The 23,495-nt window shown below is 31.0% G+C and overlaps 1 protein-coding gene across 5 annotated transcripts in view; it reads right to left on the reverse strand.

The window, feature by feature from the left end:
• Nucleotides 1–869: 869 nt before the first annotated feature.
• Nucleotides 870–23,495, reverse strand: part of LOC121121525 (tubulin alpha-1C chain) — a 30,527-nt gene continuing 7,901 nt past the window's right edge. The window contains exons 2-9 of one of the 5 annotated variants that reach the window (XR_011781109.1): nt 17,861–18,101; nt 15,759–15,819; nt 15,376–15,687; nt 13,352–13,567; nt 13,089–13,252; nt 6,124–6,388; nt 4,799–4,880; nt 870–1,361 (exon numbers count right to left, since the gene is read on the reverse strand). Coding sequence is in view for 3 of the 5 variants with exons in the window: in XM_071889980.1 (XP_071746081.1) it covers nt 1,260–1,361; nt 4,799–4,880; nt 13,089–13,252; nt 13,352–13,567; nt 15,376–15,687; nt 15,759–15,819; nt 17,861–18,101 (1,178 nt within the window). In the remaining 2 variants the exon portion in view is untranslated. Of the gene's footprint in view, nt 1,362–3,949; nt 4,881–6,020; nt 6,389–13,088; nt 13,253–13,351; nt 13,568–15,375; nt 15,688–15,758; nt 15,820–17,860; nt 18,102–23,495 lie in introns of those variants that run through there. The other 4 variants (XM_071889980.1, XR_005865507.2, XM_071889981.1 and 1 more) reach the window with 4 other exon arrangements.

Here is a 23,495-nt window from a genome sequence, read left to right on the forward strand (position 1 = left end):
ATATTATTTATACTTAAATTGTAAAGTACATGTCGATATCGAGTACCATATCGATAATTTAGATTTTCTTTGGCACTATTTATCGTGAAATGGGCTCTAATGTAAGTACAAGTAGGCAGTCATAGCAGTCGTAGAGGGTGACCATAGAGAAAAAAAATATATAGAGATGACAAGAATTTTTAGCAGGTTATTTCAGTTAGGCGGAGAGATAGATATTCTTATCTTGAAAAGTTTAATTCAGCTGTTGTATTTGATATAATTGTACAATTTTTATAAACCAAAGGGAAAATTAGAGTTTGATTTCACGAGATTTAAATGAGCACATCTCCAACTTTTTGAAATCAATATTTAAATTAAATTTACAGGAAGCTCTATTCCGTCTATTAAATTTATGACTGTATCGTTGTTATTAATACACAAACCAATAATCGGCAGAATACAAAAGAAGGAAGATTCAAACTATTTCCCAATATTTAACTTAGTCATAGACTATTGTGTATTACTTCTTTTCAAAATTTTTGATCCCCATTAAAAAAAAAAAAAATCTTTGAGTTGGAATAAGATATCGAATAAATCCCATATCATATCAAAGTTAGTAGCTGAAGTGAATGGAACAGCTATTGTCTGCCTTGTCACTAGTGTTGTGCCGACACTTATTTATGACAGAGGACTACAGTCCGGTTCAGTCCCACTTGTCGGTTATTAAAGAACGAAAAAATGATCCATCGTGACGTCAATGAGAGTATTTTCCTTTTTTTAATTATTCAGTTATATTAAAATATAAATTATATAACTAAGTAATATTATAACATGTATGTATCATAATGAAAAAAAATAATATTATTGCAAAATATCTGCAATAATCTTAATACATATCCCAAAAGTTTTATTTGCTTAATAAACTATATAAATTTTTTAGAAAAATTCCAAAGACCAGCATTCCTAAGGACCGGTTCAAATTATAAACAGTACTAAGGACCGATACGACAGCTTCAAATTATCAATAATTTTACGGGCTAAGGAAATGTGGCATTCCAGCTTGCCAGATTTGAACCCTTTCTACTACTATGTTTTGGGGGTCTTGGAGAAAGGGTTCAATGAATGAAGAACATAATACTGTTGACTCCTTGTGGGCTTTAAATTCACGAGGCAGTGACCAACATGGACAAAGAGCTCTTCGTCAATGCCTGTGCCATATTTAGACCTTGTTGGAGGCTGTGGTTGAAGCTGGACGTGGTTAGTTCGAGTGATTGACTTCACTATGGATCCGTACATTTAAAAGCAAAAGATTTATGAATAGTTGTAATAATTTTGGGAAGTAAATCGTTATCCTTAAGCTTTCTTGTTTTAAAATCCACATCCTGTATATAAATTAGATAAATTAAAATATTAGGTGATACCCCATGGTGTATCAAATTAGGAAATATAGTATGCCACTCAGAATATTTGATTATTTTTGTAGTGACAGTTAAGAAATAGAAATTGAATTTATACCTTTATCTAGAAAAATGTATTTATATGAATATAGCTTTCCGAAAAAAAGTCATTACATATAAGTCTGGACACAGGCTTGTGAAAGGTCAAAAAAGGTTAAAACAAACCAAATTATTTATCGAAAAAGGATTTTTATCACTTGGTAAAAAATGAAAAAACTCAATCATATTCTCATATAAAAGAGTTGAAATAAATGAAATGTCAGTCAAAAAATATTTTAAATATTCTAAGTAAACATGGAAACATACCATATTTGATGACATAATAGAGCTAATAAAGTTGAAGTGTATTAAAGCTGTACTTGGATACAAAAAAATCCAATATCCATTATCAGTAAATTCTTCATTCATACTATTCAATTCATATTAGTTGGTACGTTCTTTGTATAAGAGTAGTACTTGGTTTATTTACAAGCAAGAACGAAAATATAATTACTTTTTATATGTAATTGAAGAAATCAACAAATGAATCAATGTTCACTCAAAGCTAGTCAATATCACACAACTTGTATTGCAAGTAATCAAAGAGTATGTAATAATCTTGAATACAGTCAGTTGATTGAAGGTAAATGAATTTGACTGCAAGTAACTTAAAAAACTCTAATATTTGGTGTATTCAAGAAATACAGTTTTTTTTTATTTGTAGAAGAGACCATGATTTTCTTTAGAAAGCCACTTTGATATATATATCTTTTTGAAAATCTATAAACACATGGGCTAAAAAAATCCCGGGCTTAACAAAGAAAACACCTTTATTTCGGGCAATTTTGGTGTTTTTTTTTAAAGCAGTGAACAAGGTTCAATAGAACACTTCAAGGCGCAAGAAAAAGGTGGAAGCAGTGAGTAAGGCCAGTAAAGCAAAAAAGAGTCCAGACCATCATATGAAGTATTGTCAGATAATTTGACACTTGCCTGTGGACAATGAACTGATTCATCAAGAAAAACTTTGGTCTTCAAAGCTTCAGAAGGACCCAAAGTAGATTTTGATAAAGAAAAAGGGGATACACATTTTTATTCGAAGATATGGGCTAAAAAGTCCCGGGCATACCACAATTAAAAAAAATTCCTTCAAAATTTGCATTTTTTAAATTATTATTATTCGCTTCGTGGAGCGAAGTCCTCATAACACTTGTCAAGCCATAACTTAGCTTGAAAGGTATTTTCGAGGTAGCATCCACCTCCAGTACGAAGGAGGTGGCTAAGGGCTTCAACGTCAACGAGGGGACCATCAGAAATGCAGTCAAGGAGGTGGAACCTTCAGCTATCTTTTCTGGAGGTCACAGTAAGATGATTGATTTAACAATAACCGACTTGCGGACCCGTGATCGTCAGATTGCTTGATATTTCACTGCTTCGTGAAGATTAAGGTATGCAGGGTGCCCCCCAAGAACATTGATAGTATCAAGGGATCCGTGGAGTAAAAGTGGACCCCATGTCCAAGTATGACTTCCACAAAGTATGCAAGATCTTCAGGCCCAGCCCAAAGACTACGGTGGAAGCAAAGTGAAGTCATATTGAAAAATAACGACAGAATAAAAACACACTATATGTTCATAAGTACATAAATACACTACATCGAACATTGGATTAGAAAACATAAATAATTTTGAATTGTTAAATAAAAAATTTCACAAGTCAACAAAATTTTGCTTTTCCAAAAATGTTTTAATTTCTATACAAAAAGATCGACTTGCTGATCATGAATATATATAGTGATGGAAATAGTGTGTATTTTAGGTAAGTTAAAGAAACCGAAAATTGACATGGCCACAGTGACAATTTGAAGTTTTTCTTCAGAATTGGATGGCCACTCATATCATCACAGTTGAGTAGTTTGTAAGAAGAAAAAAAAAAATACGAGGAAAAGGCAATATACGGTACACTTGAAATAAGACCTTTGTTAATATCAGCAGTCTATTTTATTATTTTGAAGGGAGAAAGTGAATTATTGCTATAAAGAGAAGAACCTTCTACATAACCTTCTTTAGAAAATATATTTAAATTCATATACATTTATTTTATTATGCATTTTTAAATCAATTTACACCAAAGATAGGCAAGAATTCTTCTGTTAACACTCCATCAATTATTAAATAATGAACAAAAAAAGAAAAAAGGCTACACGTGTCAACCATTTTTTCTTTTTTTATATAGCTATACCTATTTTTTTTTCTTTCCACACTTTCCCTCATTACTCATCGGGTCGGGTCTAATGGTTTTTACTTCGTCCTCCCTTACTTGTGGTTGCATATGGTCGATATCGTTATAAATGTTTTTCTTCATATTATATTGATAAAATTTAGTGTAAGTGCTTCATTAATCAATATATATTATGTATACATTCAAAAAGGGGAAGGAAGGAAAATAATAATAATGACACAGAAACTCAACTTACTACTACTGCTATTGAAGCAGCTTTGCTGTTATCATCTGTTTCATACGTTAAATGTTAATAATTATTTTTATGTAATTTATTCTTTTTAAGTGTTTTAAAACCTATTACAAAACTTTTATCTACTGTTATGTTTCGAATATTATGTTTAGAAGAATTAATCACCAGATATTAAAAAAAAAAAAAAATACATGTAACTAATGAGCTGTATATTACATAGACCTGGATCCGAGTTAAAATTCTTGAGTTTGATCGACTTGAGTTCGAGTAAAGCGATGATACTATTTTTTGTTTGGGGGGGAGGGGGGTTTAATATCAGGTTTGCTATCAAAAAATAACTCAAAGGTACAAGGGCCACGAAAAATTTATTTATATTCTTAAATAAAACATGTAAAATATTCCTTGACCCTTGGCTTGCACAGTTAAAACTGTCAGTTTTAGACTGTTTTTAGACTAGTTTGTTGGGTCTTAGAACGTGATAATACTACGTGTAATTGTTATAATTCGTAGGTTATGGCGCTATTCCTATCCTTTGTTATGAATATTACATAAAAAATATTTGTAAATCTGGCGCCATCAGTATCCTTTACCTTGAATATTTATTATAATATAAATTTGTATTTTGTAGAAATAATTAAACATTCCCTGATATTGAAATAAATAACTAGATACTTGATTACTCGAGACTCAAATAAATGTTTAAACTTTCCATGTTTCGAATTCAAACAATGCAGAGTTATTCAAAAGATATTTTTAACGAGGTTGAGTAATTTACAAAAATATTTGTTTTACTTTAGTTCAGTATTTTTCGAAAAATACTCGAATCCAATTCTAATATTACATGATAATATGTTTATTAAAATTAATATTCATTGTCATCTGTGTCAGCTTGAGAGGAAAAGTCCATACATACTTCTTCATAATCCATTTCTAAGGCAGCTGTATCCTCACGGGCCTCAGCGAACTCTCCTTCTTCCATTCCTTCACCCACAAACCTAGTTATATATAAGAGGTAAAAGAATTAAGAAATATCATTCCCATATTGAATATATTTTGAACAAGTATATGTTTATTAGACTGGTTCTTTTTTTTTTAATTTTAAGACTTTAAATTTTTAAAGAGGGGCATCTTGAAAAAGCTCATAGCCTTACCAATTATTAAAAATATAATTTGTGTAAGTGAGTGAGGAGAAAGCAGGAACGAGACATATTATATTACTTAAGAAGGATTCTGTATAAAGAAAAAAAACTGATTAAGATATTACAAAACGAAAAAATGTTGATGTTTCTACTTTTTTGTTTATTATTTAACTAGTTTTGAGGTTGTTAAGATCTTCCTCTAAAAGAAGAATGATCGACTACCTGTAATTGGTACTAATTGATTAACAATGGTCTTAATTATGAATTGATTTCATATACATTTTTATTAAAGACAAAGCCGATTGCAAACCAAAATTAAATTTATCAGTTTTTGGTCACATACATCATATATAAGTAAGCTTCAAAATTTAAAAAAGTCATATTTAATTACTTTTGTTACCTAAATCAATCTAATTCCTCAGTGATAATTTTAGATAAATTATTTTTTCTCTGTCCACTGATTTTAATAGACTCTTGTATAACCCCCCAAAAAAAAAGGAGTCTTAATTCAGTCATACCATATGCCTCGCTCCTTCCTTCTCCTCGCGCAAATCCCATCTCTATGTGTTATGGAATTAAGACACTTGTTAATATCAACTATCTGTTGATATAGTATAGCATATAGGGAGTTGATATTATCAAGGGTCTTGATTCATATGTCTTGCTCTTGTCTTTCCTTGCGATCTTTTTTCATTACGAACTACTTAACTTAACTCTAATAAACCCATACTGATTAATAATATTTGGCTGTTATATGAGTGTACATATAATGGCTATTAAAAAGTCATATGATACGTTCTTATAAAGTAAAATACTTAGAAAAAGAATTTCCCAATTTCTTCTTTTTTATACAAGTCTGCTTTTATGTTGACACCTCACAAATGTAAGACGGGCATTCACGTATGTAGGTAGTATTAGTACATAGCAATTTTTTATATATGATGTTTTGTTACTTTTAAAGGGAAATATATATTAATTGAAAAACACTCACATAAATTTTCGATTTTATTTACTTTATTTACGAAGATATATATTTACAGCAGAAAAAAATTATGAAAACCACAGAAAAATATTTTTAGCTTTTTCTTTACTTCTCTACCTTGTTTACGAGTATTTCCCATTATTTTGCTGCGTTCTAAAAATTATCATCATAAGTGTATTGCTATTATTTTTATGGAATGGTACAAATACGTTATTATTTATAATTATAAAGTAGCTGTTAATAGTGATCGTCTGCTTCATCATCTTCGTAGTCTTCACTTGAAAAGTTATCCGTAGCCACTTCTTGATAGTCTAATTCTAGGGCGGCAATGTCTTCCCGAGCCTCAGAAAATTCCCCTTCCTCCATGCCCTCACCAACATACCTAAAACACCAATAAGATTCATTTCGGATCGTCATAGAAAATGCTACATTTTTAATTCATATTCATTTGGTTAAATTGAGTTGTTTTTGTTAAAACTTTCCAAAAAAGTTTTAAAAATATATTTAATTATGTTTAATGTTGGATGGTTCAAAATGGGTATAGGAACAAAGGTGGAAGAAAAGAGAGAGAGAGAGATGCAGAAAGAGACAGGAGAAGAGAAGAAACGGAAAGAAGAGGAGGATGTAGAAAGAAAGACAGGAAATAAGGTTCTTTTTGAGTCAAAACGGCCTCTTAATGGCCTAGGAGAGGAAAAAAAAATCATAGGAACATAATTATTTTATACGTCTACCTTGCTAAAGTTCAGAGTGACTTGTTCGACCAGTTTGGATTTTATCCGTGATAATACCAAAAAAAGTAGATCTGTATATACATAAGATATGCTGAACATTTGGGGCTTCAGAAACTTTCAGAAGAGATCAAGCCCTCTCGCTCCCCCCCAAAGGGGGCTAGCGATGCCACTGGTAACATATGTGCTATTTTAACAAGGTTAGTCATTGACGATTTTCTGTTCTTAATATAACTTGTCAGTCCTAAGACGGGTTGTTATTGGTGTTTATTTTAATTACAACAGATGAAATGACGTAGTTACTAAGTTTTTTCATCTGTTCAACATAACCTCCTTCAAAGAGACAAGCTACCTAAAGTTTAAAATAGGAAGTGTGTGACTAGAACTTATTATTATACGTTCTAGCTATCATTCATCCTTTTCTTGGTTTTACTATTCTTACATCCTAGCTAGGAGGGGAAAAAAACAAAAAAAAACATAGCTAGGAGCATAGAACTACCGACGCCATTAGTATAGTAAAATATGGGACCAATAAAAAAAAAGACTGAAGGGGAGGGGGAGACGGATTAAGAAATCAGTACTTGGACTGATCCAACATTAGTTTGACGTCATTGGTGCCCCAAATACAGGAATATAACGATAGATAACAGTTGAAAGCTTAAACATAGCTTTAATCAATGTTAATAAAAATATAAGGTTAAACAATCATGTAATCGGGCTTGCTAAAATTTTCAATCTGATGTATTGTACCGACTGCTGAGTAAGACAGGCATGTTTTGATAAAACACGCAACCACTTATAGTCTATGACGTCACTATGGCTAGAATTTTCAATTTAATGTATCGTACCAGCTACTGGGCAGGAAAAGCAGAGTTTGACAAAACATGGAACCACTCATCTACTATGACGTCAATATGAAAAGTGTAGAGGAAGTAAAACATATGACGTACATACATAAAGGTATAACTTTTTATTTCCATTAACCTTGCCTTGAATGAATAAGGAATCAATGGAAAACACAATTTGAAATGACCATTTTTTTACTTTTTGTGTATGACACCCAAATAAATACACCCAATGACGTAACTATAGAAAGAAATGGTTAATTAATAAATCTGCTGTGTTTACCCTACGATTGTTTTTTTGTTTTGTTTTGCCTATCCTTGTTCTTAGAACATTGACTATGCCATTTGAGCCGTTCCACATAGCATCTAGTAGGTGTCTGGCTATAACGTATAATACTCAAAAATATTATTATGGTTCTAGCTATCATTAATTATATAACTCATTTGAATATTCTCTAATCCTAGCTAGAAGTGAAGAGAATAATAAGATAGCTAGGACCATAGGCCTGAAGACTGATTAGGTATCAGTCCTACGACCGACCCAACACTAATGATTAGTCATACTGCAATATAATTCCTATCATAGAGAAAGAATGACACAGATGGTACAAGAATAGGCGAATGATTGAACAAATGTATCAGCTGAAAAAAAGGCTGTAATATGACGCTACATTTGTTTGCTTTACTTATGTATTTTAATACTCGGCAATTCCTAATAGAGAAATGAGATTCACTCTGATTGACTATGAAGCTATAATAGGAAGCTAACCAATCAACTTTTCGCCTTAGCTGGTGTTGAAATTTTTAAATTTAAAACATCAGCTGAAGGAAACAACTTTATATACTGTATAACCTTGAGATACGAATTTATTTCGTTCCTAGACGAGTCAAAGAAATTTATTCCACAAAAAATAACTAAAAAAAATGAGCTTGAAGTGGCTCTTGCGTTTCGTCGCCAACTTTTGACCATCTTAATATAAATTCGTATGTTGAGGCACCTGTATCTCAAGTTATTAATGTATCTTTATTTCTACTCTTTGCCATAGATGACGTTTACTGTTTCAGATTGAAGATTTAAATTCTATATAAATCTTAATATGCCACCCAGCCAATCTAAATCTATTTGTCTTGTGAATATATTTTATTTCTCAATGGTTCCCATTCATGTTACTTCGATTTTAAAGGATATAAAGTTTTAAGGATTTTGCCACAAATTACAATCATTAAGTGTTTATTAATTAATAACATATGCAATAGCATTTTTGCCCACCGGCTAAAATCCGTGTTTATTACAATTATTTAAGGAATAGAAAACTTTGGCTGTTAGAATCCTTTCTTATTAAATCCCATTTTTAGAGTATAATTTCGATTCAGAGTTATATTACAACGTGAAATGACAATAAAGATGAAAATTAAAGGTCATCACACGTAATAAAAACATTCGAAAGAATAATTATTTTAAAATAACTAAACTAAAAAGTGAACCTTTTATAACAACATCAAAGAAATTGAAAAAATGTTCCGAAATTACATATAATTAAGACGATTATTTGACTAATTAGAATAAGTAATGAATATTTTAGTAGACTAAACCCAATTTTAATATGTTTTATATCTAATGTATTTGATTAGTATTTATTGCAGATTAACCCTAAGTTAGTCTATTGTAATCGACATATATATGTTGAATTTGGGAACATACTTTCATGAAACATTACATTGCTTATTTTTTTAAATATTCTAGAAGAAAAGTAATAGTTAAATTTATAAAATCAATAAAAATCGACCTTTTTAGAAACAGCAAATCAATGTAAGGTTTTAGTTTTAGCTATTATATAAAGCAATTGAAAAAATATTAGCTTCCAAATATGATCCTTCATTTACTTCATTTTTGTATGTATCAACTGTATTAAAGATCACTTAATAAATAATTTATCTCATGAATCGGACAACGTTGTTATTAATTGTTAATACCTTCAATTTTCATCTTTTGTATAGTCATTTCTCGTCAAAACATTACTCTAAATCGAAATTATCTTAAAAAAAATTGATTAAAAACGCTCTAAAGGCTGCGGTTGAAGGTTTTGATGGGCATTTTTGTGTTCTACGGCTTAAACAACAATATTAAATGTGGATTGTAGCTCGCATTCCAATACCTAAATTTTGTAGCATAGTGATAGTTGATTAATTTTTCTTGTTTAATAATTTTTCTCTTTCTAAATTATTTATTTATTGGGCAGTTGTAACAACTGTTCTAATAGCTGTTCAAGTACACTGTTGAAGTATCTTGATAATGAAATTAATTAACATTTCATCGTCGGAATTTAGGGCAAATAATTACACCTTTTATCTTTTAAAATTGGATATAATTGCAACATAAATCATAAACAAATAATATTTATTTTTTTCGGCATAGTGTCTTAGAAACTTAACGTATAATACTTGAAAAAAAATAAACTCAGTCATGAAATATTGTAATGAAAAACGACAACTTTGCTATTATAAGAAAAAAACAATAAATATTAACAAAATAAGATGATATTATTGAAAAACGATCTGGAGTGTAAAAATTTGTGGAATGAAAATCTCAGGATATAATAATTAATAAAGTCTTTAATTTAGAAAAAATAATCAAACTTTTAGCTATCATATGAGACATTTTTACACTTTCTTACTTTATATTTCTTGGAGCAAGAAGTAACGGAAGAAAACGCATAAATTATTTCATTCAAGCAAAGATTATTCTAATGATAAAAATAATATAGTCTAGGGGTGAAAAACATAATTCAAGATCGAACTTTTTCTTCAGTTTGATCTTAATTGATTTATTTGACAATTTAGACCAATATTTTAGCCGTGGACTGAAATTTAATTGCTTTAAATTTGTGCACCTATTTTTCCCGTCTCAATATATATGTAGACCTTTTTTTCCCCAGTTTTAATATATGCAACCATTTTTTATGGTTATTTCCTTTTCAGAGGATTAAAATAAAAAATATCGGACGATACCAAATTCCCAACTTTTGTCATAACGGTACAGTATAATATATATATTAACTCTTGTAAATCGATTATATGAAGTCTTTTTAAGAGCAACTCTTCTCCCGATATCATATATACACGTATAAGTTTACTTATATGCAAGATGTGGTAATCCGCAAAAAAAAAAATATTTAGTACTAGCGGTAGTAACCTGCATTGAACGGAGTTATAAGGTGTGCTAGAACCAACAAAATTTATTCGCAATCAATGATTGAGATTTAATAACAATGCAAATGAATCAATCCTTTATATCGAATCTGTTCGAGCTCTCTTATGTATCTGGTCAAGTCCTGACTTAAGTGGGTTACCACTTCTATAGTGCATGTAATATATATAAATGATTTCGGGAGAAGAGTTATTTAAATAAAATTATCGTTTAAATAATTTATACACATATAGGTATACACACACAATAGATGTGGTAACCCACCTTGACATCCCACTATCCTAAAGTTGTATATGAACAAAGGTGAAAATCCAGTGTTAAAAAAAAGAAACTGAAAATCAACATGGTAACCCTAATAATTTGAAAATGTTTTGGAGGAGAGAAAGAATAATGCTCAGGACATTTCATTAGAACAGCTGTGACAGGAGAGGAAGAAAAAAATAATATAAACAAGGACATTTGCTGGAATTACTGTGATGTCGATCCCGAATTCTAATCTGAGTCCAACAAGGACTTAGAATTATACCTTTACAACAAATCCTCGGGTTAAGCTCCGTTTTAATGAGCACACACGAACGTTCAAACAAGTTTTGAATATAATTGAATCGATTTAGGAAAGAATGTTCACTACTCCGGAATTAAATAATTATGACAACTGCTTAGGAAAATAAAATTCCTTCCCTATACTACCAATTAAAAATTAACGGGCCAGCTAAAAAACACACCGGATTTACATCATTGTATATGATCTTATTATGATAAAGATGTGTTTGTTATTGGAGTAGTGTAATAGATAATTACATGGTATTGCAACATGAATCTTCATCAAATATATTTATTGTTTTATTTGCCAAGTTGTCATTCTGCAAAGTGTATGTTCGGCAAAATGGCTTTTGGGAATAAGTTTTTCGGAAAAGTGTCCTAGAACCCATATAACAAAATGGCTTAATTATCTTTTAGATTGAAGGAAGCAAAAGTTGATGCTATAATAAGTACCCAGGAGTAAAACTTTATTTTAATTAAGATTACAATTATTCCATCTGCGTCATTGAGTTTTGTAATACCCAATTTCATCAGTTTGACAACGTTTTTGCTTAAAAACTTCATGAGTGTAATTGAAAAAATATATAGACAATAAATCATTGAGCATATATAATATAATGTATTTTCCTACTTATAATCTTACAGTGTTGCAAACCTATGTTATTGAGTCACAGGAAAAGTGATAAACTATGTATTTTTGAAAAAAATAACTCTGAACTATTTCCCATTCCATTTTTTATAACATGATCAAAATCAGTCAGTAAATTATTTCGAATACAGAAAAAATCAAATTATTTTTTAACGAAAACTAAAAAATATCGATTTATTATACTGTTAAGCGTGCCATGATACAATTGTAAAGCTTAAAACTTGTACAATTGTATACATGCATGCTTAAATAGAAAATCTTCGATTTTCACAGGTTTAAAAAAAAAACATCTTTAGAAATGAAAAAGGATTCTTCTAATTTTAAAAAATTTCAAGGCTTAGACAACATATTCAATTAGTTGTAGTCACAAGGGAGGTTACCATATATATCGTGTGTGTACATGTATACAAATATATATACTTATATATTAAAACTTGTTAGTTGATTAAAGAAAGTATCCGCTAGAACAACACCTCTCCCGATATCCTATATATTTATTGTGATAAAATTCGTGTGTATTTTAAGCATGTTAAAAAAAAGAAAACCGAAAATCAACGTGGTAACCCTTATAATTAGAATATTGTTTTGGAGGAGAGCAGCTTAGCTGTCATGACGTTTCATTAGATCAGCTACAATCTGCTGTGACAAGGAAATTTCAAGGACATTGGCAAGAATTACTCTTATGTATATCTTCAATTCTACTCAGAGTCCAACAAGGACATACAATTAAAACTTCGCAACAGATTCCTCAAGGTTACTCTCCGTTTTGTATAAGCACACACGAATGTTCAGTCATGTTTTGAATATTTTTAGGAAAACTACTCAGGAGTTATACAATAATGACAACAGGTGAGAAAAAGAAAATCCTGTCTTCAGATCACCAATTCCAAAAAACTGGCGAGCTAAAAATATACCAAACTTTCATTACTATAAATTAATATATATATATATACAAGTATACGCATACACGACACGACTGATAGACGTGGTAATCCTCCTATATAGCATTATTCGTCAAAAATGATTAAAAATAAATAATTTAATATATTTTTGAGTTTTTTGATTTGCATATGAAAAATTGTACCAGGTACATAACATCAAATATTTACCAATGAACAAAGGCTCTTTTGGCAAACATAAGATCAAACTTATGATCCAGAGCAGCCCATGCCTCTTGAATAGCTGTTGTGTTGGAGAGACAACAAACAGCACGGTGAACTTTTGCTAGATCTCCTCCAGGAACTACAGTCGGAGGTTGATAATTAATTCCAACCTACATAATATGTAAATAAAATAATTTTTATGAACTATTATTACAATATTTTTTTCAAGAAAAAAATCAATTTAAAAAAAAATGTAACAAAATATATACCTTGAATCCAGTTGGGCACCAATCAACGAATTGAACAGTCTTGTTTACTTTTATAGCGGCTATAGCTGCATTTACGTCTTTTGGTACAACATCTCCTCTATATAATAAACAAACGGCCATATATTTTCCTCTTTGGGGATTGCATTTGACCATTTGACTACTTGGTTCGAAGCAATTTTTTGTTATTTCATCCACGGATAATTTCTCGTGATATGCCTAAAATGTATACATATATTAATTTACCATTAACGGTTACATGTAACAATTAAAAAAAAGGAGTAGTAGTAAATGAAGCGCCTCAAAAGGACATTTTTCCTCAAGGCAAAATGTAATCTAATGAGAGTCAAAATTAAGGATCCAGTTATTTAAAAGGAAGAGTAGTAAAACCCTAGACCTCTATGTAGATAAAGTCACAAAAAAAATATTTCTGTTCATTATAAATAGTTTGAATAAACACACAGTCATAGTTTACGTCTCGTATGATTCAATCTACGGGGGAAAAAATGCAGTAGAAATGTCTAAAAAATAGTTGATTTATTAGACAAAGCCCCAGTAAAGGGGCAAAATTTGAACACACAGTAATATTAACAGGAGGGGGGTGGCGAGAGTAAGTAAAGGAATTCCTTAATGAGTAAAAAATGAAGAACTAGTTATTTTATAATTTTTGTTTACACTTTTTCATGTATATAGGTAGCAATTTTATTTGAACAAGGTTTGGCAACAAGAAAATTGTAGGGCACATACAACAGATTTATTAATTCAGTCTTTCTCTTTCTGGCGACGTCATTGGCTACATTTGTTTTGGGTAAATATATATATATATATACATAAAAAGTAAGAAATGTAGCCATTCAAATTTGTTTTTCCATTGATTCCTTATTTACTAGGTTGGTGAAAAATTAATTTCGTATTTTCCCCTTTTTTTCAATGCTTTATATGAAGTGTTTCTTTCATCTGATTTTATGCCAAGTATGCCCGTTCTGTTGGATAATTTGTTCCTAACGATAATCCAACTTCATAATGCCATAATGCCAATTGGTAAAAAAACCTCGGACATTCTATTTTCACGTTTTCCACAGACAGGAACAGGTGGTGCCAGGTCCGGAATGTAGGGTAGCTACATAAGTACTTCCTATCCGAGCTCCCAGAGCATCTGGGGCATCATCCAAGATGTGGGGGACCTGCCATGATGATGTTTTGTTGTCTCCTATACACTGGCAGCATCTGTTCGATCGCTAGCTTCAAACGGTCGAGTTGTTTACGGTATAGGACAAAATTGATCGGACCACTATTGGGCAAAACGAACTGAAGTAGTATCGGCTCTCTCTATATATAAAATTGTATTTGCTGTCGACGCGTTTTTCCCTATCAGGTAGTAAAAATGCAAAAAATTGCAAATTTCTTCATTTGAGACCTCCATACTCGACGCACGATAATTCACGACTGAAACGGCAGAGTACAATAATAATGTCGGAAAAGTGTTTGTAGTATACACTCACGCCTTTACCACACTGTATCGTATGATCGGATGTGACCAATAATGAAATACATTTACTTAGTTAAAAAAGACAGGAAATACGAAATAACCTTTTCTCCAACCTAATATTCACCTTACCCCTACCCTGATTTATAACAAGTTAAAAAAAGTATATACGTCATGAAAAGTTCATCTATAGAATTGGTCAAGACTGAATTTTAAATTAAACTGATCATGACTGAATATATCTTTGAAACCGGCCCGATCCGAACTTCTTTAAAAGACTTTAACACGATCAATTAAGTTCACTAAAAATCAAAACGTTCTAAGACCAAATCCCAACACTACTAATTACATTGATGCAGTATTCGAAGTGAATAAAAGTTTTGTTAAATATTAGTAAGTTGATAACTTTTTAAGTATTTCTCTTTCTGATTTTATATTAAATAAATGTACATGGTATTTTTGAAGAGTCCTTTTATAATCTGCATAATTTTTTTCTATAAAAATAGAATAAAGAATGTTCAATTATTCGGATTTTTCTTACCCTTGAAGCGGATATCACTGGACTATATGTGGCAAGTGGATAATGAATCCGTGGATAAGGAACAAGATTCGTCTGAAATTCAGTTAAATCAACATTCAAGGCGCCGTCAAATCGAAGGGAAGCTGTAACAGACGATATAATTTGGGCAATAAGCCTATTTAAGTTACTGTAAGTTGGTCTTCCGACTTCTAAATTTTTTCGACAAATATCATATATAGCTTGATTGTCTACTAAAAATACGACGTCACAATGTTCTAGAGTAGTATGAGTGTAGAGTATGGCATTGTATGGCTCCACAATCGCTGTTGAAATCTGTCATTTGAATAGATATTTTATGGTTTTTTTAATAATTAATAAAGTGAATGCAGTATAATTTTAGATACCTGGGGTGCTGGATAAATAGAAAATCCTAGTTTGCATTTCTTTCCAAAATCCACTGACAGTCTACGTATAAGAGAAAATTTACATATCACAATGACGAAAATAAAATTGAGTTATTCTCCTGGGATTTCTTTGGGTTAAGAACCAACAATTATTTCCCAAGAAAATAATATATAGGGAAATTTTGCATTTGATGGGTTAATTAGTTTCCATGAAATACTTGTAATGCATTTAATGAAAAACAGAATTTATCTACAAACAGAGCAGGAACCTAAAACTTGGAGTAGCATCAATTAATTACATAAAATGTTATTTTTATGCAATCAAGAAAATACAACTCAAAACATATTTGTAACAGGTTAAATTTAGCTATATTTTTAATTTAATACGTCCTTCTTCACATGCAATAACAGCCTGTACACGCCACTGAAAAGTTTGACAGCTCTTGACCATGAAGGCCGTATCCATGGCGTACCATGCCATGCCAGTATAAACTCTCAGAGTGAATCCAAATTTGGATAAGAGATGCGAGATACATTCTTTTCTAAGTCACTTTAGACTGCAAAGGCCAAGGGGTTGAAGTCAAGGCTGGAGGAGAATTACATAGAGGCAGGCCAGAAGTCAGGCATATTGTTGATGGAGTATTATTGGTTTTTCATGACTGTATGGGGCTGTTATGGACTTCTTACATTGCAAACAGTCCAGATGGAGATGATAAAGGTCTCAGTAGCCTTTTCGTCACTGACAACAACATAAACTCAGCACACACTTACATTTTTAGTTGTTGCTCAACATTTTTACAATAAGACACATGGCATCAAAACAAAACACTTCACTTGTATTAATTTCTAAACACAAGCAAATATAATTAAATGCATTTTATATATTTTTTTACATAAAAATATATTGATATTGCTTTGTTTTTCAATCAACTTCTTTGATTTTAAAAGGAATAGGGGGTTTAATCTATTTGCTAAAATTGCCAAAATAAAGGGCTCTATATCTCAGAAACCAATAATTTGATTGAAAAAAAAAAAAAAAAAAGATTTGAAATTTGTTACTAAATTTCATTAAATCATGAGGTTGTTGTGTAAAAGTATTTTTTATATAGATTTGATATGAACATATAGTTGAAACTATTCAACTGATTTTACCCAGATATAACACACGCAAAATCCACCAGAATTATAGTTATTGTAGTAAAACTTGTTCGAGTCCAATTCATTATAAATACACATAATTGATATCTTGAATGCGTCAAAGATGACGGCAAATCTACTAACGGATCGTCAAAATCAGAAATTTCATCAAAAATGGAAAGTGGAAAAATTAAAGAAGACTTCCCTTTGCTTTTTAATACTACTTAAATAACCTTCTGTTAAGTAAATTACTGGTCTACTGGATCAGTGGCATATTATTGTTGTGCCAAATTATAACATGTTGCGAAATTTTGTTATTATTAGTAGTGTTATATCAATCCTTATTAAGGAATGAGAACCGCAGTCCAGTCCGCCTACACTTGTCCGTCCTTAAAAAAAATAAAATCGATCCCTTGTGACGTCATTCAGCGTGTTTTTCCTTCTTTTTAAAAAAAATATTCTGTTATATAATAGAACATAATATGATATTCAAGTATAAATTTAATATTATGTTGATATTAATATACATTATAATGAAAACATAATTTATTTTTTTGTAAGAACCATACAATGTTCATAATTAGATATATGAAAATGGCCTAAATCCTCGTGAGTGTAAATAAAAAAGAATAATATATTTTACCAACTTTGATAGACGACATATTCGCTGATAGAGATACACTTAAGTGGTTCTTAATCGCTAATCATTTTTTTGTTTTTTTAAATTATAAATAGATAATTTATAAGATTACAAATATCTTGCAAATTACCAACATATACTTTTATTTGATGTATACTCACAAGTAATTTGGACAATTTTCACATCACAATTCATAATATATATTTCATATATCTAATTTGGCTTAATAAACCATCAACATTCTTATGAAAAATTCCAAGGACAGACAATCCTAAAAACCGGTTCTAAGACTGGCTGGACTAACACAAAACTACGCAAATCTAACCTTTCCATTAAAAGTGAAGCAAACCCAGAGCCAGTTCCACCGCCGAAAGAATGAAAAACTAAGAATCCCTGAAGACCAGAGCATTGATCTGCAAGTCTTCTCAACCGATCCATTGTCACATCAATTTGTTCCTTTCCAATAGTATAATGACCTCGAGCATAGTTATTCGCTGCATCTTCTTTGCCATTAATGAGTTGTTCTGGATGGAATAAATCCTTATAAGTTCCAGTTCGTATTTCATCTATGTACAAATAATATAAATTCAAGTTAAAACTAATTAATATAACAATTTGTAATAATATATTTATGTAAATCATTTTTATGTATTCTTGTTAATGGGGGCTAGTGGGATACTACTTATAAAATATTAGTTTATTATAGCAATAAAAGGAAGACGTAGAAGTGATATAGAGATTCTTAATGTGAAGTAAGATTTATTTGATAATTGTTGCTGTACTTTCTTGTATTTAAATTAAGTATACCATAACTTAACAAAGAAATAATAATCATTTATTATTTTAATGGTTTTTTTAAGATACTTTAGTACAAAATGCTTAACTAAATTAATACGCATTAACTCATTTAGACTATAATAAGATAATTAAATCAGTTTCTCTATTACTTCTCTTCAAATCATAGTTGCAAATATTTCCCTGGGTTTTAAATATCCCAACATAATGAACATATACAGATCCTATAATTAGAGTTGTCCAAAATATGCCCTGCCGCTATGCTAAAAAGAAAGAAACCGAAAATTGGCATTATCAGCTAGAAACAGTCGTAAGATGAAGGAAATTAAGAGAAACATACTCAGTATTTATCAAAGAGATACATAGGATTCAGTCTGTAGCGGATCTTCAAGTCTACTATGAGTCCAACAAGGAATTACATCATAACTCCACAAGAAATCATAATTCATAAGCACACGCACCATTAATTACTTCTCTACTTGGATTTTCTCTCTTCAAGAATGAAAAAATAATGGAACCTCTGAAAAAAACAATGTTCTAGTAGCCAATTAAAAAATATTGCAAGGGTAATAGTGGTGCAACTCTGACTATTCTTGTACAAAACTGTACTTAACTATATTGGTTTAGGAACCAATTCTTGGCGTGCCATTGCGTCATAAAAAATTGGCTTTTGATTACTTAACCAGCGCTGGTTTTAGCATGAGCCGTACCTGTGCTAAAGACATATATGCAGGGCAATTCCCATTAACTTCAGGCACACTAGGGAGTCGTGACTCCCCTAAAATGATACTCAAATCCGCAACTGATATACTTGTTACAAATAATTTAAATATTAGTTTACTATAACGCAATCATTGTAAGCACATTCTAAATTATTGTGCTTAACAATTTTTTAAATGTACCTCCAAGAACTGTGAGTATTGAGAGGTGTAATAGTATATAAAGTTTATTTAGATTGTTTTTTCTATAAAAACAATTAATATATTCCAAAATGTCAGCCCACAAAGAAAAGTCCTAGTTACGTCACTGCCCTCTCTCTTCCCCCTCCCCTAGGATTCGAAATAAGCATAGATACAAATAATACTATCTACTGGTATGTTTTAAAAAAATGAACATGGTCACTCTGACAATATGAAGATTACTTTGGAGGAGAGGAGCTTAGCTATCATGACATTTCATTAAATTAGCTGAAAGCATGAATAAGAGGAAGGAAATAAACACAACCCCACTTTGTATAGGTATAGCAATGATATAGGTAGGAATGACTCTAATGTTATTCCTTAATTGTACTTTGAGTCCAACCCGAACATATTATTATAACTCATCCGCGTTACTCTCCGTCCTTTATGACCAAACACAAGTTTATACGTATAATATGATCTTTCCTTAATAATGAGAGGAGCTTTAAAAACCAAATAAAAACATATATTCAGACAAATAAAACAAGGGATATATAATATATGTCCCGTGGATATGTAAAAATAAAAGAAACAGAAAATTTACTATGCCATCCTAACAATTTGAAGAATATATTGGAGGAGAGTAGCTTAGTTCTCATGACGTTTTATTAGATCAGCTGCAAGCAACTGTGAGATTAAGGAAATAAATACAAATCCTACTATGTAATCCCGTATGCATTTCAGCAGTATATGCTAATATGCGACAAGAGTGGAAAGGTACCAGCATTAACATCTAGTACAAGAACCTTTGGCCCCCTCAGAGTCCAGATCTGAATCCATTGAATTACTCCATTTGGTGGCAAATTGAGAAGAAGGCTTGCAAAGTCCACCACCTGAATATTGATGCTCTGAAGACCATCCGAACCATCTGTGGAAAATCATGAAAATGGACTACGTTGCCAATGTGTGCGAGGGGTCCGGGAGTCGATTGGAGGCTGTCCTTGAGGCTGATGGTGGCCAAATTCATAATTAATGCGCATTGTTATTGTAAAAACTATTATAAAATAAACTTTTCAATTTACATGCATCATCCTGATCAATTAAGATTTAAATCATATTTAAATGGCTACTTAGAGGCAGGTCTAAATACTTTTTCTACAGCCAGTATAATAGAAAATATTTCTGTTTTTATTAGAATCCAATATAATTTGAGTTGAGTAGTTTGTAATGAAAAAAGATTGTAATATATAATACACTTTAATTAAAAACCTTGTATATATGATCTGCTTGTTATATTATTAAAATAGAGTATGTCCAAAAATTGATGGTGGTATTGAAAATGTCCGTTTTATAGTTTAAAAAAAAAAATTGGCCGGAATAAAATGAAATTTGGCTGATACAATCATTATGCAATATTTAATTTTTCTCATGCAATAATTTTCGATTATTGCTTCATACATCAGTATAAAAGGCCTCAGAAAACACCACAGGATGTTAGTTGAAATTCAATATCCAAAATGGTGAGAAAACACTCTTTAAAAGACCAGGGCAAAGGCTGTTGGCATAATAGAGGGTAGATCAATCCAGATAGACGTTGCTCAAAGGTTACAGATTCCTCTCAGAACCATTGAAAATTGGTGCAAGAAAAGGAAGGAAGGACAAACCCTTGCAAATCAGAAGGGTTGAGGAAGGAAGAAAAAAATTAGCAAAGTTCCCAAACTGGAGATTTAAAACATTTTCAACCAAAAAGAGGCAATCCACAAGGAAACTTGCAGCAAGATTTAACCACAACTACCTGAGGCACTCTTTGAATGCTTTGCCATACAAACCTCGTCTGCACCCCCAAACTTTCAGAAAATCAAAGGGCTTTAATTCTTTTCGTGCGCGGAAACACTGGACTGCAGATGACTGAAAATGTGTCCTCTTCAGTGATGAATGTCTATTTGAGCTATTTCATGCCCCAAATCCCCAAACAGATCGGGTTTGGGCAAGACATAAGGGAGATGTGGAACTCACTCCAACTGTGAAATTTCTTCTGAAAATTCAGGTTTGGGCCGTTATCAGCCACCAGACAGTGTCAGATATTCACCTGATTCCCCAAAACCAAACTGGGACGGCTCAGTACTACGTAACACAGATCCTCAGCAGTTCTCTGATTTCAACTTTGTCTTGCACTGAGGAAACTGGACCTCCTTTGAAGAGGAAAAGGTTGTCTAATATATCAAGAGCCATTTCCCAGCAGTATGGTGCCCCTGCTCACCACTACAAAAAGGCACAATAGTAGTGTTCAAACAACTTAGATTCCTTATGGGGGCAAAGGCAGATGGCCTGCAAACAGTCATGACTTGTCTCCCATTGAAAATTTGTGAGCCTTGGTCCAAAGGGAACTCAATGAAAATGCACCAGGAACTTCAGAGGATGAATTAAAAAACTGACAAAAGCTTGGGAAATTTTTTCTCCAGATACTTTGAATAATCTGTATGAAGGGATGCCAAAACGCATAATAAAATGAATTAAGCTTAAAGGTTGTCATATTGGGAAGTAAATAAAGTTTTTTGCCAAAAAAAAAAATCCCTTGTTTAGTGTTTTCACGTGACGTCACAGTTAATAGTTAGTGCCAAATTTTAGGTTGAAATTTAGATGCCTTGGTAGTTATTTTCTTAAAGAAAAATTTAAATTTAAAAATTTCCACCAGTTAGATAGAGCTGTTTGTTCCTTTGCAACGTCAGTGTAAACCTTTTATTAAATTTACATACAAAATTAATTATAAAATTTCCGAAATCAAAAGAAACTCCTAACTTTCTTATTTAAATATTATTCAATCCCGCTCTTTTTATAGGCTCAGCAGTTGTTTTTACACATAAATAAATGCAACAGTATTAACTCCAATAAGTTTAAGTAGAAATTATTGCTTCAAATGTGAAATTAGATATAATACAGACCTATTTCATTTCTGTAATATTTTATTTATTTCATTAGGATTATCGTAATGGTGTCATTCTAAACTTGATAAATGTTGAAGATATATTAAATTTATTGTAATACCTGCATATAATTAAAATCAACATTTTTTTATTGAGATACTAGCCTTGTTCATATATAAGCTAAATCTAACTTTTTACATACTAAAAAAAGGATTTTATAACATAAAATGTTTTTATTAATTATAATATTATTTCCTTTCATTTTGAATTATTTGTTTGGACCAACGATATAATAATTAAATATCTAATAAATTTTAGAATTATTTATTATTGTTATTTGTGGGTCGTAAACACAAAAGCAAGATTGAATGGTTTTTTCTCAAAATTGAGTGGGGATTCCATTTGTTTTTGCATACAAATTATTTATATTAACAAATTCGGTGGTGGCAAGATATGGAGCGTTCGAGTTGAAGATACCTAGGGGCAATCGAGGGTAATTGGTCTGTGACATCATTAGATATCCTTCATCAAACGCATCAAGACACTTTCGGACTTAGCAGAAGATACTCAAACTTTTAAGAAAGAGCAAAAAAAAAACAAAAAAAAATGAGCTAGTTGTTGGTTTAAAAGAAAATTTGCTATTAATACTTTATGTTTAATGTTTTTATTTAGATATATGAATATTTTATTTTTGTAGGCCTTAATCTGGTGAAAAATTTTTAAACTATAATGTTTCAGGATATTTTTGTAGATGCATATTCACCAAAAAGTTTAGAAAATTCTAATTTTTTATAAATTATTTTCTGTCTAAATAAAGATTTAAAAAAATTAATTTTTTAATGTTCCTTGAATGTGTCTGATGGACTGAGACTGATCAAGGTTAATAGAAATACAAGGTAGGACCATCATGTAATCGGACTTGCTAAAATTTTTAATCTTATGTATTATACCGATACATGGGCAAGACAGGCGGATTTTGACAAAACACGCAACAAAGTATAGTCTATGACGTCACTATTGCTAGAATTTTCAATTAAATGTATCGTACTGACTGCTGGGCAAGAAAAATAGACTTTGACTTAACACGCAAACACTCATCTACTATGACGTCAAAATTAAAATCGTTGTGGAAGTGAAACATCAGTCGTACATGCGTTATGGTATAACCTTGTATTTCTATTAACCTTGGCAATGATTAAGTATAAATATATGTTCTTGTTTTACTCTCTCTTTTTGCTCCATATGGTAGCTCTCAAAAAAATATTAATATTTTTTATAGGCAAGGATATTGTCTATCCTAATCAATATTTGTAAAATAATCGTTAATGCTGTACTATAATTC

Source organism: Lepeophtheirus salmonis, chromosome 7 (genome assembly GCF_016086655.4).
Source record: "Lepeophtheirus salmonis chromosome 7, UVic_Lsal_1.4, whole genome shotgun sequence".
Lineage (NCBI taxonomy): Eukaryota > Metazoa > Arthropoda > Copepoda > Siphonostomatoida > Caligidae > Lepeophtheirus > Lepeophtheirus salmonis.